Here is a 12,789-nt window from a genome sequence, read left to right as displayed (position 1 = left end):
CGATTATATACAGTAATATAATATAATAACGTAGCCATCAATTGTTGCAATGGAGCTGCAGAGAGGACTGTTGCACTAAAAAAACATTGAAAGCAGGTTGTGAGCAAGTTGCACCAACCAGAAGAGCGAGTTACACAAAAACTGATTTTCATTTTGATTAGTAACATGTAAGCCTTGTTACCATTTAGTTGAATCTGTAACATGTCACATGGTTCATCTCTTTAGCATAACATTGCTTCAAATTGGCCACACCCTGTATTGTATGGATATTGGAGCAAAATAACTGCACCATCACTGTGCCCCCTCACAGGTATAACGTGACTACTGTAAAAATCTTTAAGTGACATCTGTGTGTAAATCACACACATTGTTTTTTCATTAATTTGTTTTCATTCATGCCAAAGATCTGAAGAAGCAAACAGACAATAATCCAGATTAAGTCCTGCAAGGAGTATTTATTTTTAACTGCAAGGTTTTACTGAAACCTGCTGCCCTAGAAAGTGACTTGTACACCATATTGTACAGTAATGGCTTCTGGCACCTAAACTAAATAATTAACTGGACGTTGTGTTTATTTATTTTAGTTAAAGAAAGCCTATGAGCAGAAGTGCCGTGATAAAGAGGACGCAGAGCAGGCACTAAATCGGAACACCAATACCAGCAACGCCAAACAGCAAGAGAAGGTAGGCTGTAACCGATGTGTTACTTTTACATAGCAGGTTTTTAACCATCAAAAGCATACAAAGCCCAATTTTCTACTGTTGGCAAATTGCCCATTATCATGCATTACTACTGAGTGGATGATTTACCTGAACTTTGCACACGTTAGAAAATGTAGGCCCCCGTGTCCTAATTCTTGCATGTGAATGCCAAGTTTCTTTTTACCTGATCCTGCGCTTAAACAAGAGACTAGGCTCTGAGCAACTGAGGGAAGTCTTTGGCAATGGTTTCATCTGCTCTTGCTATTGCTACAGATTTTATCCATTCCCTACCAATCATGGCTAAAATAAGTATATTAATGACTTGTATAAAAATGTAATTTGATGCTATTTGCTCTTTTTAAATATTTACATTTCTCACGGACTTCAAGCTTTCACTCTTAATTGAACATGAAAATTAAAAAAAAACTTTCTACATAAGTTTCATATTAAAGACTTTCAAATACTGTTACTGTAACGGTACCGTCACACTGGTTGTATGACAAATTGCCAAACAAGTAGGATATTTATATATATAAAAAAAAACCATTATATATATACATACTTATTAACACAAATCTGTAATATTTTAGCTCTATGCCAAATCTCTTCAGACAAAAGCAGCTTCAGAAGAAGCAGGTAAGAGATCTGCATATTTGTCCAGTTATGTTATTTTAGTTGAAGTATCTTCAGAAAGGACAGCAGAGGGTGAAATTTCCTCTACTTCCGCTAAGGCTTGAGGAGCCCTCATATGGCATTGCAAAGAGAATCATTGAAGTAAATGCCCACATCACATCTTATTTGAATACAGACAAGACCTTGACAGGTGATGTCAGCGTGCCACCTTTCACATGCTCACATGCAACTACACAGACACTGGCTTAAATTCATTTGATTGCCTTTTTAATTTTGTCAGGAAATACTATTGTTAAGCTTGAGGGCATGGTAAAAGCTTCACATACAGCACTAAACTCACCTACGTGCACACTTGCACACGCCCAAGCACCTGCACGCACACACACAAACACGCACCCACCCGCATGCACCCATGCACACACACACACTCACACTTGCACACACACACGCACACGCTCCGACACCCACACAGCACTTGTTCTCCATGGTAGTAACTATGAACACCTTGTTCAGTTAAAATAATAACAGTAACTTGTGGTGGTCTGGTTAAAACAAACTCTGAAGCACAGTTTGCTTGGAGCATTCACATAGTATGTGCTTTCCAACTAATCAAACCGTACTCCATTTAGACTTCCGAAACAAAGTGTGATCTTTTTTATTTTTATTTAAACAGATTCAAAGTAAATGATCTCTCCTGTAAAATTTAAAGCTGTAAAGCTCAACAAGGTTAGAACTTCATCATGATCTTCCAATAGAAATGAGCCCCTTCTGGACCACCTGGCTGAACAACATAAAAAAAAAAAGACAACTAGCTCATTTTGTTATTTTGGTTATGATTGAACTGCACTATTGAATTAGTTATTATACCCTAGTCTGTAATTCAGGTAATGCTTCTGTTGCTATGGCTTCTAGTATGATCTAGTGGTAAAGGTGGAGTCACTTGCTGCTTTTTGATAATGCTACAAATGGAATCATAATACAGACGGGGTCCCCAAGTGGCTCCTCTAGTAAAAGCTCAGCTGTGGTGTGCAGGGTGAGTGGTACAGTGCGGTTTCACATCCTGGCTGTGTGGAGTCGCTGGTCTTCCATAAAAAATTCTGAAGGGAGTGTCGCATTGGCTTTGGCGCTCCCCTGGGTTATGGAGGGACTATTTCTCCTCATCTAATCACAGCGAACCCTGCTGGCCAGGCGCCCAGTGAGTTCAAAGCGGACACCTGCAGGGCTGGCCTTTGTCCTCCAGAGGTCGGTAGCTTGCTGACATCCGCTCTCGAGCTCCTGGGTGTAAATGAGGAGAAGCTGAGATGAGGAGAAAAATAATTGGACCTTCCAAATTGAGGAGAAAATTGGGGGTAAAATAAGTTGGCACTCTAAAAAAAAAAAAAAAAAAAAAAAAAAAAGAAATAGACAGGCCACTGAATTGCCTCTGTCTGATTTCTTAACAAGTTGGTGTGCAATTCTTTGTACGTACTTCTGTGTTTGGTGTTCATGTGTATTTAATAACATACTGTATGAAATACCCCCTTAGCAGCTATCATCTTACAATATTAGACCTTTCCAGATGCATTCAACTAGTGTATCAAAAATGCAGCAAAACTCTACGCATGCTATTGAAAGTAAAACTGGAAATCTTTGTGCAAAAGTTACATTTGTTTAATGTGACAGGAACTTGACAGGTAACCTGCCTATTGCTTACATGTTTTTAGATCGAACGTATCAGCAAAGTGTAGCAGCACTGGCTGAAACCATAGACGAGTGGCAGAAGGAGCACATGAGAAGTTGTGAGGTAATCCTGTTTCTTTCACTTGTTCATGAAAACCCTCCTATTTGAAATGGTGAGTGGGAAACCTTTCATTTAATAAGTTATGTTTTAGATGTAAGATATTGCAGCATTAAATGGTTTGATTGTTTTTAACGACTAAAAATGACTCCCCAATCTTCATTCTCTTTGGAATATCTGCAGATATTTGAGAACCATGAAGTGGAAAGGATAAACAATCTGCGAAATGTTTTGTGGACTAACGTCAATCAGCATTCCCAGCAGTGTGTTACTAATGATGAGGTGAGAGGCTGTTTGACTATTAGAATCTTCTTTAAAATGAGGAACATCTTATGACTGCAATGTATAAAAGAACAATGATGCTGCGTTACATAATTTAAGGTGTACTGGCAGCATCATGGGCATGGTCACAATTTGGTTTCCCACTATTTTTGCAGTTTTGCAATGCTTTTGCCAGGGTTATACCTATTTACTATAGTTTACCCTCGATGTGCTTTACCACACCGTTCTTTCACTATGTTTTTACAGTGGTAACCTTTTATAAGGGAGTGGTCAAGCCAAACTTTTGTTTGAATGTCTAGAAAAACAATGGTTCATCCTGCAGTCTTGAATCTCTTAACATTCAGAGAATATACACAAGCCAGCTCACAGTTGAAACGATCACAAAAGTAACCATGCTGCAGACTTCTAGAGATCTTTGTACTACAATGTCAGAGAGTTCTGTCCTCTTTGTGCAGTAAGTTTAATCCAAAAGGAACAACAGCACCACCTGTTGCTGACATCAGGATTTTAAAGAAACAACAAGTATTATTATTTATTTTTTAGCCGTATGCTCTTTTCCAGGGCGACTTACAATTGCTGCAAAATATCACAGTACAAAGTATCACATTAGAAAATGTGACATTGTAAAGTATCACATTACAGATAAGAGCAGTGGCAGTACAATAAAATCAGTAGCAAAAGATCAACTTCAAATAAGAGCGAAAAATAGAGATAAATAATTACATGTAAGAGTGGGTTCGACTACGAGCAGTTAACTTATAGGAAAAATATTTGCTTATACAAGTCAAGTCCAGTATGAGCACAAAGTAAGTGCAAGGAATGGATGAGAGTGATTTCAAAAACAGCAATTACAAAAAGCGTGAATAAGGATACCTATAAGAGTAAAGTCAAATACAAGATACATGAAGTAGTTATAATTAAGAGCAGTAGTAGAATACGGCAAGGTATGGAGCAGTTCAGTGCAAGTACAGTGGCTCTCAAAAGTATTCACCCCCTTCGGACTTTTCCACATTTTACTGTGTTACAACAAGGAATCAAAATAGATTTAATTAGGAGTTTTTGCCACGCAAAAAAAGTCCATAATGTGAAAGTGAAAAATAAAATCTAGAAATTGTTCTAAATGAATTACAAATGTAAAACAGAAAATAATTGATTGCATAAGTATTCAACCCCTTTGCTATGACACACCTAAATAAGCTCTGGTGCAACCAAGGGTCTTTAGAAGTCACATAATTAGTTGAATGGAGTCCATCTGTGTGCAGTTAAGGTGTTTCACTTGATTTCAGGTTAAATACACCTGTCTCTGGGAGTTCCCACAGTTGGTTAGTACATTTCCTAACAAAAACTACATCATGAAGACAAAGGAACATTCAAAGCAAATCCGGAATAAGGTTCTTCAAAAGCACCAATCAGGGGTAGAATATAAGAACATTTCCAAGGCATTGAGTATCCTCCAGAGTAGAGTAAAGTCCATTATTAACAAATGGAGAGAATATGACACATCTGTGAATCTGTCTAGAACAGGCCGTTCTCAAAAACTGAGTATCTGGGTGAGAAGGGCACTAGTCAGGGAGGCCACCAAGAGGCCTATGGCAACTCTAAAGGAGTTACAGTCTTCCACAGCTGAGATGGGAGACACTGTGCATACGGCAACAATAGCCCGGGTGCTTCAGAAAACTGGCCTTTATGGGAGAGTGGCAAAAAGAAAGCCATTGTTGAAAAAAACACATAAAATCTTGGCTAGAGTTTGCCAGAAGGCAAGTGGGACACTCTGAAACTAAGTGGAAGAAGATTCTATGGTCTGATGAGACCAAAATAGAGCTTTTGGCCTCAATGCTAAGCGCTGTGTTTGGCGCAAGCCTAACACCGCACATCATCCTGAGAACACCATCCCTACCGTGAAGCATGGTGGTGGCAGCATCATGCTATGGGGATGCTTCTCTGCGTCAGGGCCTGGAAAGCTCGTGAAGATAGAGGGCAAAATGGATGCAGCAAAGTACAGAGAAATCCTGGAGGAAAACCTGCTGAAGTCTGCAAGAAACCTGGGACTTGGGAGAAGATTCATCTGCCAACAGGATAATGACCCCAAACATATAGCCAAAGCCACACTGGAGTGGCTTAAAAACAAAAAGGTCAATGCCCAGTCAAAGCCCAGACCTCAATCCAATTGAGAATTTGTGGAAAGAGTTAAAAATTGTTGTTCACCAAAGGTCCCCATCCAACATGACGGAGCTTGAGCAATTTTGCAGAGAAGAACTGGCAAATTGCAGTGTCCACATGTGCAAAGCTGGTAGAGACTTATCCAAATAGACTCATGGCTGTAATTGCTGCCAAAGGTGCCTCTTCCAAATATTGACTCAAGGGGGTGAATACTTATGCAGTCAATTTTTTTTCTGTTTTGTATTTCTAATTCATTTAGAACAATTTGTAGATTTTATTTTTCACTTCGACATTATGGACTTTTTTTGTGTTGATCAGTGGCAAAAACTCCTAATTAAATCCATTTTGATTCCATGTTGTAACACAGTAAAATGTGGAAAAGTCAAAGGGGGGTGAATACTTTTGAGAGCCACTATACTGGTACAGCTGGGTGCCATATAGTATAGTATAGTCGAGAATTGTGAGGTTTACAGATTGTGTCTGAATAGGTGTGTCTTGAGGAGGCACCGGAAGGTGTTCAGGGACTGAGCAGTCCTGTTATCCATTGGTAGGTCATTCAACCACTGAGGGGGAAGGATAGAGAAGGAGCGGACTCTGGAAGCGGGGGAGCAGAATGGAGGGAGGGGGGGGTACAGCTAATCTGCCAGTAGTGGAGGAGAGGAAGCTTTATAATGTCTGATAAGGAAACACAGATCTAATTCCTCAGTTATCTCATTATGGGCCTGTCACAAAGACAGCTGTAGTGGGTGACGTCAGACCAGAAACCAGGAACCAGGAAATAAACAACAGAGAGGTGGAGTTTTGGGGAAGCTGAGCGCAAACAAGCTGATTCATTTAATGAATGAACAGAACAGTAAATAAAAAGGTTGTAACAAACAAAAACACAGGATACGACACTTTCGCCAAATTAAAGAGACAAACAAAACGGACTACACAGACAAACACAGTGAGCTGATATTTTAATTATTATTATTATTATTATTATTTATTATTATTATTATTATTATTATTACCTCCATCTCCAATCCCGTTCTCCACTCACCAAACACACAACCCAGAGTGAGTGAAAACATGCAGCTTTTATGCAGCTGTACCGAGACTCGATTGCTAATCAGTCATTCAATTGGAGTCTCGGTACCACTGCACGTGAATTAATAAAGTGCAATTCCCCGTGCTCACATATTATTACTTTTTACTTGCATGTGAAGTGCTGTGCAATCCTCGTGCCTAAATACAAATATACATTTTAAACACTCATGTTACACAGACCCGTTTATATCCCGTGTACCAATGACTATACACCAACATTAACACACAATTTTGTTGAAAACTAACTAAAGTCGTCCATATTGCTATTCATAAAATGATCTGAGAATACGGGCGAATACTGTCGCAAAGCACTTTATGAATGGGTATACAGTCGTTTTTGATAACATCATCAGCATTATTAATGTTCCCTGGTTGCTGTTGCAAAAAGAAAAACGGAATCCACCGACAGTACTAACGAAACCCAAGTCTACAGCTGCCAGTCATGGGCAGTTTGCAAAACCTGATTCCGATGCCCCTATTACGTCAGCCAAAAATTCAGGACATGTCATAATTTAGAAAAAACTTTTTTTTTTTTTTTAATAAATACTTTTATATTTTTATTTGGTTTGGCAACGCTGGTAAACACATTTCCGTATGCACACATAAGATTTCCATTTTTAACTGTCTCACTTGCTGTCTGCTCCACAGAGCTGTTTCAAAATGATTATGCCATTTTTTTCTTTTCAAAATAGGCAGTGTTAATCATGGGTATGTCAAACTGTATAACAGAGCAAGTGTAATAAAATATGTCTTTTTAAAAAATAGTCTGCCGAGGCTGTCGTTAGTTTAGACTTGATTGTAGAAAGCGTTCAATAACTCCCTAGTTATCAACAGCATTTTGCTATCATTCACTTTTACGAATAGCAGGTTGACACTCAGGACCGATGAAAACTTTATGCTAATGAGGTAACCGTTAACCTTTCTCTCAATTTTGCCTTCATAGACAAAAATCGTTGGGGCTTAACAACGCATCTGAATTATCTGCCATTAAATAGGCTGCTGTGGACGAAATCCGATCATGTCCTTCTGATTTCTCATTTCTACAGAGGTTAACCCTTTATGAATAGACCCCTAAATTTCTTAATGGTTAAATCAAATCAATTTAAAAAGCATCAATGTTAACACCCACAGTGGTTTCTTTGCATAACAAGGTTTCCTGTTCATCTTTGCTTTCTCAAGTCACTGTCTCTCTGTTTTGTTTTTTTTCTGTACTTGTTTACAGAAACTTTTTGTAAGCACCAGTCAGGATACAACGCAGCCTGTTCTGCTTAAGCACTAGAATATCCAGTCTATTTGTGTCTTCTCCTGTTGAGGGCTCTTTTTGCAGTGTATAAACTGAAACATTTCAATGTTCTGTCCTCAGCTGTATGAAACAGTGCGGAAGTCGTTGGAGCAGTGCAGTATAAAGCAGGATCTTGAGTACTTCATAGACCTGAGGAAGACTGGAGACAATCCACCAGGTATTTCTTTGAAAATGAGAAGTTGTACATGCTCGTACCCTCCAAGTATTAGGACAGATGAATATCTTGGCATTCCTGAATAGATATTTGTCTCCTAGTAGGATGACTGCTATTAAATAGTTTGGGTTTCTGCAGTTGTTCCAACGCCAACCCATAGTTGCATTTGTTCAGCTCTCCCAATACATGTTAAAGGGTGGTGTAAGCAAGACATGTACTCTGGTAATTGTTTGTACAGTAGATTAAATTCACAGCAAACCTCTAAATCAGGGGTCTCCAACCCTGGTCCTGGAGAGCGCCAACTCCTCAAGTTTTATAGGTGTCTATTGTCATCAATGGCTAAAGATTTGGAACACCTGTTAATCTTGACTAAACCAATAATTGGTACAATTAAGTAACTGTAAATAACTGAGAGATTGGTTGAAACGAAAACCGGAAGACCCGGTAGCTCTCCAGAACCAGGGTTGGAGACCCCTGCTCTAAATGAAGTGTTATTTGATATTTAATTATGTGATTATAAGCTTCTAGCTACTGTAGTAGCTTCCTTATTTCTGTCAAGGTCTGACATTCAAACTTTCTGACTCTTATACTTGTACTTCAATAGTTATCTTCTACCCATAGCACCCATTGTATACGAAAACTTCTACAATGTTCAGAGGCCCCCTTCATTTCCCCAAACTCCAGTTAATGCTGGCAGGTAAGAGAACATTAAAAAATGGTTATATGTGTTTTGAATAGTAAGTATTGTGGCTTTAAGTTACAGTGTTGTCATTTGTATTTTACTGTCCCCTTAATTATTCTTAATAAGTCTAACAAGTGTAAAGCATGAGTTCAGAAGCGGTTCTTCAGTTCTAGTTGCCAGTCATAGACGTAGAGTGCCTTTATTTGTGTAAGCACCAGCGTAACCTAGTGAACACCAGCTGTGGGTTGAGTGTCCCTTTTGTATTTCCAGCGATACAAAAGTGTTCACCAGATGGCGCTGGCACTTACTAACACAATGATACTCTGGCTGATCCTGAAATAGCTGCAGCTAGAACAAATAAGCAACTCTCTGAACTCTGAACCTCAAACACAAAGTACAAAAAACACAGTATTTTAGTTATGCAATAGGAACCACTCAGAATTACATCATAAAAGGTAATTGAGCAGTAAAAAAAAAAATCAATTGAGAGCTACTTCCACTTTAAAGAGATATTACCATCTATCATTTTATACCATCGTTTTTCATAGTTTAATTTCTTACCATTTTTAATATCCTTTTTTTCATAGTGTCTTTATATTAATAAGCAGCACCAGCATCTTCTACTGCACAGTTGTGTGTTACTTGCGTTAGAACAGGACACTTGGCACCGACTCTTCTATAGTGACAATTTGGCTGTACTTGTCTATGTACCATATGTTTATGGCTGGCAGAAAGAGCAGGAGAAAGCACCTTAACACAGACATAGTTATAATATGAGAGTAAATATAATTTAAAAAGTAATAATAACAGTAAACAACAAAAGAAAAGGCCACTGCTCTAGCTGCTCAAAGCTATACATATTGCAGGTGTAGAATCTACACCCTAGCTGCTGCTGCTGCAGATTATTTATGGAAAAGGCACAATTTTGAACAAGCTTGCAGTGGGGAATATAACTTTTCTGCTAAGCCACTGGCTCTGGTGAAGGGGAGATTGCATATCAAGTTAGGACTGGGTAGAGATAAACTTGTGTAACAGCCCTCATACACTATAAAAAATTATTTATTACTTGTTTATCATTCTGTATCTCTTTAAAGGCACGAAGAACTGGGTGGAACCTGGGTGGATTGCATGGTCAATGCCTTTGCCTTCCAGTACCCTGGTTCACTATACTAGCCCTATTAAGCAGTGTTTGAGTAATTACTTTGGTATGATAGATGGGATCTTAGTTATGTTCTTAGTGGGGGTGCAAATTTAGATATCACTTCTTTTTTTTTTTTTATATACTGAACTAAATTTACTTACTTAAACTCAGTTATGTAAAATTGTTGCTTTTTTTAGGAGAGGACCATTCCCAGCCCCTGTGAAGTCAGAAAGTAAGTTGAGCAAAATATAGAATTTTGCATTTACTGTATATCTGAGTTATTTTTAATTGCTGTTGAATCTGGCTAATTCCTGTAACATTAAACACATTCCACTGTTAAATGCAGTCAGATATTTCCAGTCAGCCATCAGCTGCTTCATCAGCAAAGGTTTGACACCTTTTAAGGGCTGTATTTTGTTCGTAATTAAATCATTTCAAAATGGTTTCCTGGAACCCGATTCAGAACCACGTTTTTTTGTACATTTTGCAAATTAAGCAAATTCTTGTCAAATGTTTATTTATTTAGAAAAGGCAGCTAAATTTGTCACGTTGCAATTCTGGGGGCAATGGGTTTTCTCCATTTATAACCATCCTGTGTACTGATGCTTTCTGGATGTTTTGCTGAGTCTAACAAACTTCTCATTTCAAAAGATGACAGCTTATATGCAACAGTGGAAGACATCAACTACAGTGTAGTGCGGTACTAGAGGACCTGTGTAAGTTTCCTTCAATTAAATGGGTTGTTATACCTATGTCATTATAATTCACCCCCTTAATGCTCTTATAGAATATGTTATAGCAAAAATACATTTGAAGATTTGTTTTCCTCAAGTGTTCAATATTTGGATAAAAGCAGTTCATAAAAATAAAATAAAAAACACATTGAAAGGGACATTTTAAATGTTTGGTTTCAACATGTTTTGTTTACCTTAATTCTTTCTGGAACTGCAGTTCTGTGCACTAGTATGATTCCAAAGTAAACAAAAAGAAAAAGGTTTTCCAGTAAGTGTTTAAAACATACTGGAGCTTGTGATAGCGTATTCATGCTGTCTTTTAAAATGGGTTGCCACCTTTGTAAGGGCAATCCTGTTTTCATGTAATGCATGAGGTGAATAGCTTATTTCTCAGTGGGGGTGACGCATTTAGATGTTACTTTCCCTTTTTATCTCTCAATAATAGCAAAAATAATAATTGCTGAGCTGCTTTACAGTATTTGGTCACCGCGTCGCAGTATTCTATTAAAATTATTACAGTTGAATGTAGTACTTATTTCTTGGTACAGTTAAGAGCAGTAACACAAACATTTTCAATTGAAGTAAGTTACTAACAACTAGACTGATTAGCACCAATATTGGATAACCATACCTAATGTTAAAATGCATAGGTCTGAGGTCTGGGAAACCTGGAGAATCTTAAAATACATGTGTGCAAAGAAAAACTTGCAGTTTACATGTAACACCCTGTTTGAATCAGGGGTGACTGCAATACCAGCTTGGCCTGTATCTGTACATTCTCAGTAGTTGAAATTTAAATTAGAAGTTGGTTGTTCACTTGTTTTTGCCATAGTTCTTGATATCAGGATGGTATAAATGTGCAGCTGAAGGAGGTCATTCTGAATCTGTTTGTGTATTCTCTGCTTGCAGGCCTTCAGCAGTATCCAGTATGGCTGAGAAATATTCAACTCCATACACAATATTTGTGTATATGGAAAGCTGCACAGCCATGGACGATGTGTATACTTATATCAATCTAAGACCCAAGTGAGACTATTAACTTCTATAATAACTCAGTTCTGCCAAGGCTAAGTAAGTACCTTAATCCCTGTAAGGCCGTCTAGACCCACTACAAGAATGAAGGTTGAGGCCTGCTCTACACATTATCTTTTGAGAATGAAATGATGTATATCCCAAATGCATCACACCCATCAGTTTATAATAGTCATTTAATTGAAAGAAGTGTATTTAGGGTGTATTACAACAGTATAGAAGTAGGGATTTTGATGATTCATTTGAAATTCAAGATTGTGCTGTATTGGTTTGTTAAACTGGTCACAAGCCAGGTATTGTGGCTTATAATTACGGTTTCAGTTTTTTGGTTTTTATTCATTTCATTTTTCGCTATTTGAGTTTTACGTAAAAAGTTTTTTTTCGGGGCTTACCCTTTTTATATATTATATGAGATTATTGTTTTTGGTTACTTTCCAAAATGCTTGGCCATTTTTTTCTGTCAAAATAAGAGTTACTCGACAGTACTTGCACACTTAGTTGTACCTTTCTTTCCTTTGCTGTCTTCCACAGCGAAATCCTCATTGTCGAATCAATGATAGAAACAAATCAGGAATGGTTCTTTTTTTTTTTTTTTTTTTTAAATCGGAAAGGTCTGAAATCAACATGAATTGAGTAACCATTTCCAGTGTTTTTCCAGTGTTTATTGGCTATAAACCTATTAATTCATTCAGGGGTGTTTTATCATTTTTTTTTTTTTTCAGTTAAAAAACAATTTACTCTACGGGATGAATATTAGTACCTGAAAAAGGAATTTATTTAAATAAGTACACCCCCCCCCCCCCTACCCGTAATGGACAATTATAACTGTTTCATGAAGGGCACAAACCTAATAATTTTTATTACAAGGAATGGTACACTCGAGCTTTTTTAAAAAAGACTATTTTAAAAAATTACCTATATCATATAGTAGAAAATGCCAGGGTCCTGGTGTTCGATATTATTCACCTTTTAGATTATTTGAATAGATTATTTGAATAGAATAGACTATACGGTATAGTAAAATGTGTTTTTAAGGTTGGTGCATGCTTCATTTGAGGCACATTCAATTATGGCTACCAGTCACCCTGCCAGTTGTCACTA

At 37.7% G+C, this 12,789-nt stretch overlaps 1 protein-coding gene across 1 annotated transcript in view; it reads left to right on the top strand.

The window, feature by feature from the left end:
• LOC121299486 (proline-serine-threonine phosphatase-interacting protein 2-like) overlaps window positions 1–12,080 on the top strand; it is a 34,056-nt gene extending 21,976 nt beyond the window's left edge. The window contains exons 7-15 of the mRNA XM_041227220.1: window positions 585–683; window positions 1,292–1,337; window positions 3,038–3,117; window positions 3,295–3,393; window positions 8,006–8,102; window positions 8,721–8,796; window positions 10,120–10,154; window positions 10,574–10,638; window positions 11,566–12,080. Coding sequence (XP_041083154.1) covers window positions 585–683; window positions 1,292–1,337; window positions 3,038–3,117; window positions 3,295–3,393; window positions 8,006–8,102; window positions 8,721–8,796; window positions 10,120–10,154; window positions 10,574–10,629 — 588 coding nt within the window. The 3' untranslated portion in view covers window positions 10,630–10,638; window positions 11,566–12,080. The remainder of the gene's footprint in view (window positions 1–584; window positions 684–1,291; window positions 1,338–3,037; window positions 3,118–3,294; window positions 3,394–8,005; window positions 8,103–8,720; window positions 8,797–10,119; window positions 10,155–10,573; window positions 10,639–11,565) is intronic.
• The last annotated feature ends 709 nt before the right edge of the window (window positions 12,081–12,789 follow it).

Source organism: Polyodon spathula, chromosome 2 (genome assembly GCF_017654505.1).
Source record: "Polyodon spathula isolate WHYD16114869_AA chromosome 2, ASM1765450v1, whole genome shotgun sequence".
NCBI classification, from domain to species: domain Eukaryota; kingdom Metazoa; phylum Chordata; class Actinopteri; order Acipenseriformes; family Polyodontidae; genus Polyodon; species Polyodon spathula.
The sequence above is the reverse complement of the archived record's forward strand: the minus strand, read 5'-3'. Positions and strand labels throughout refer to the sequence as shown.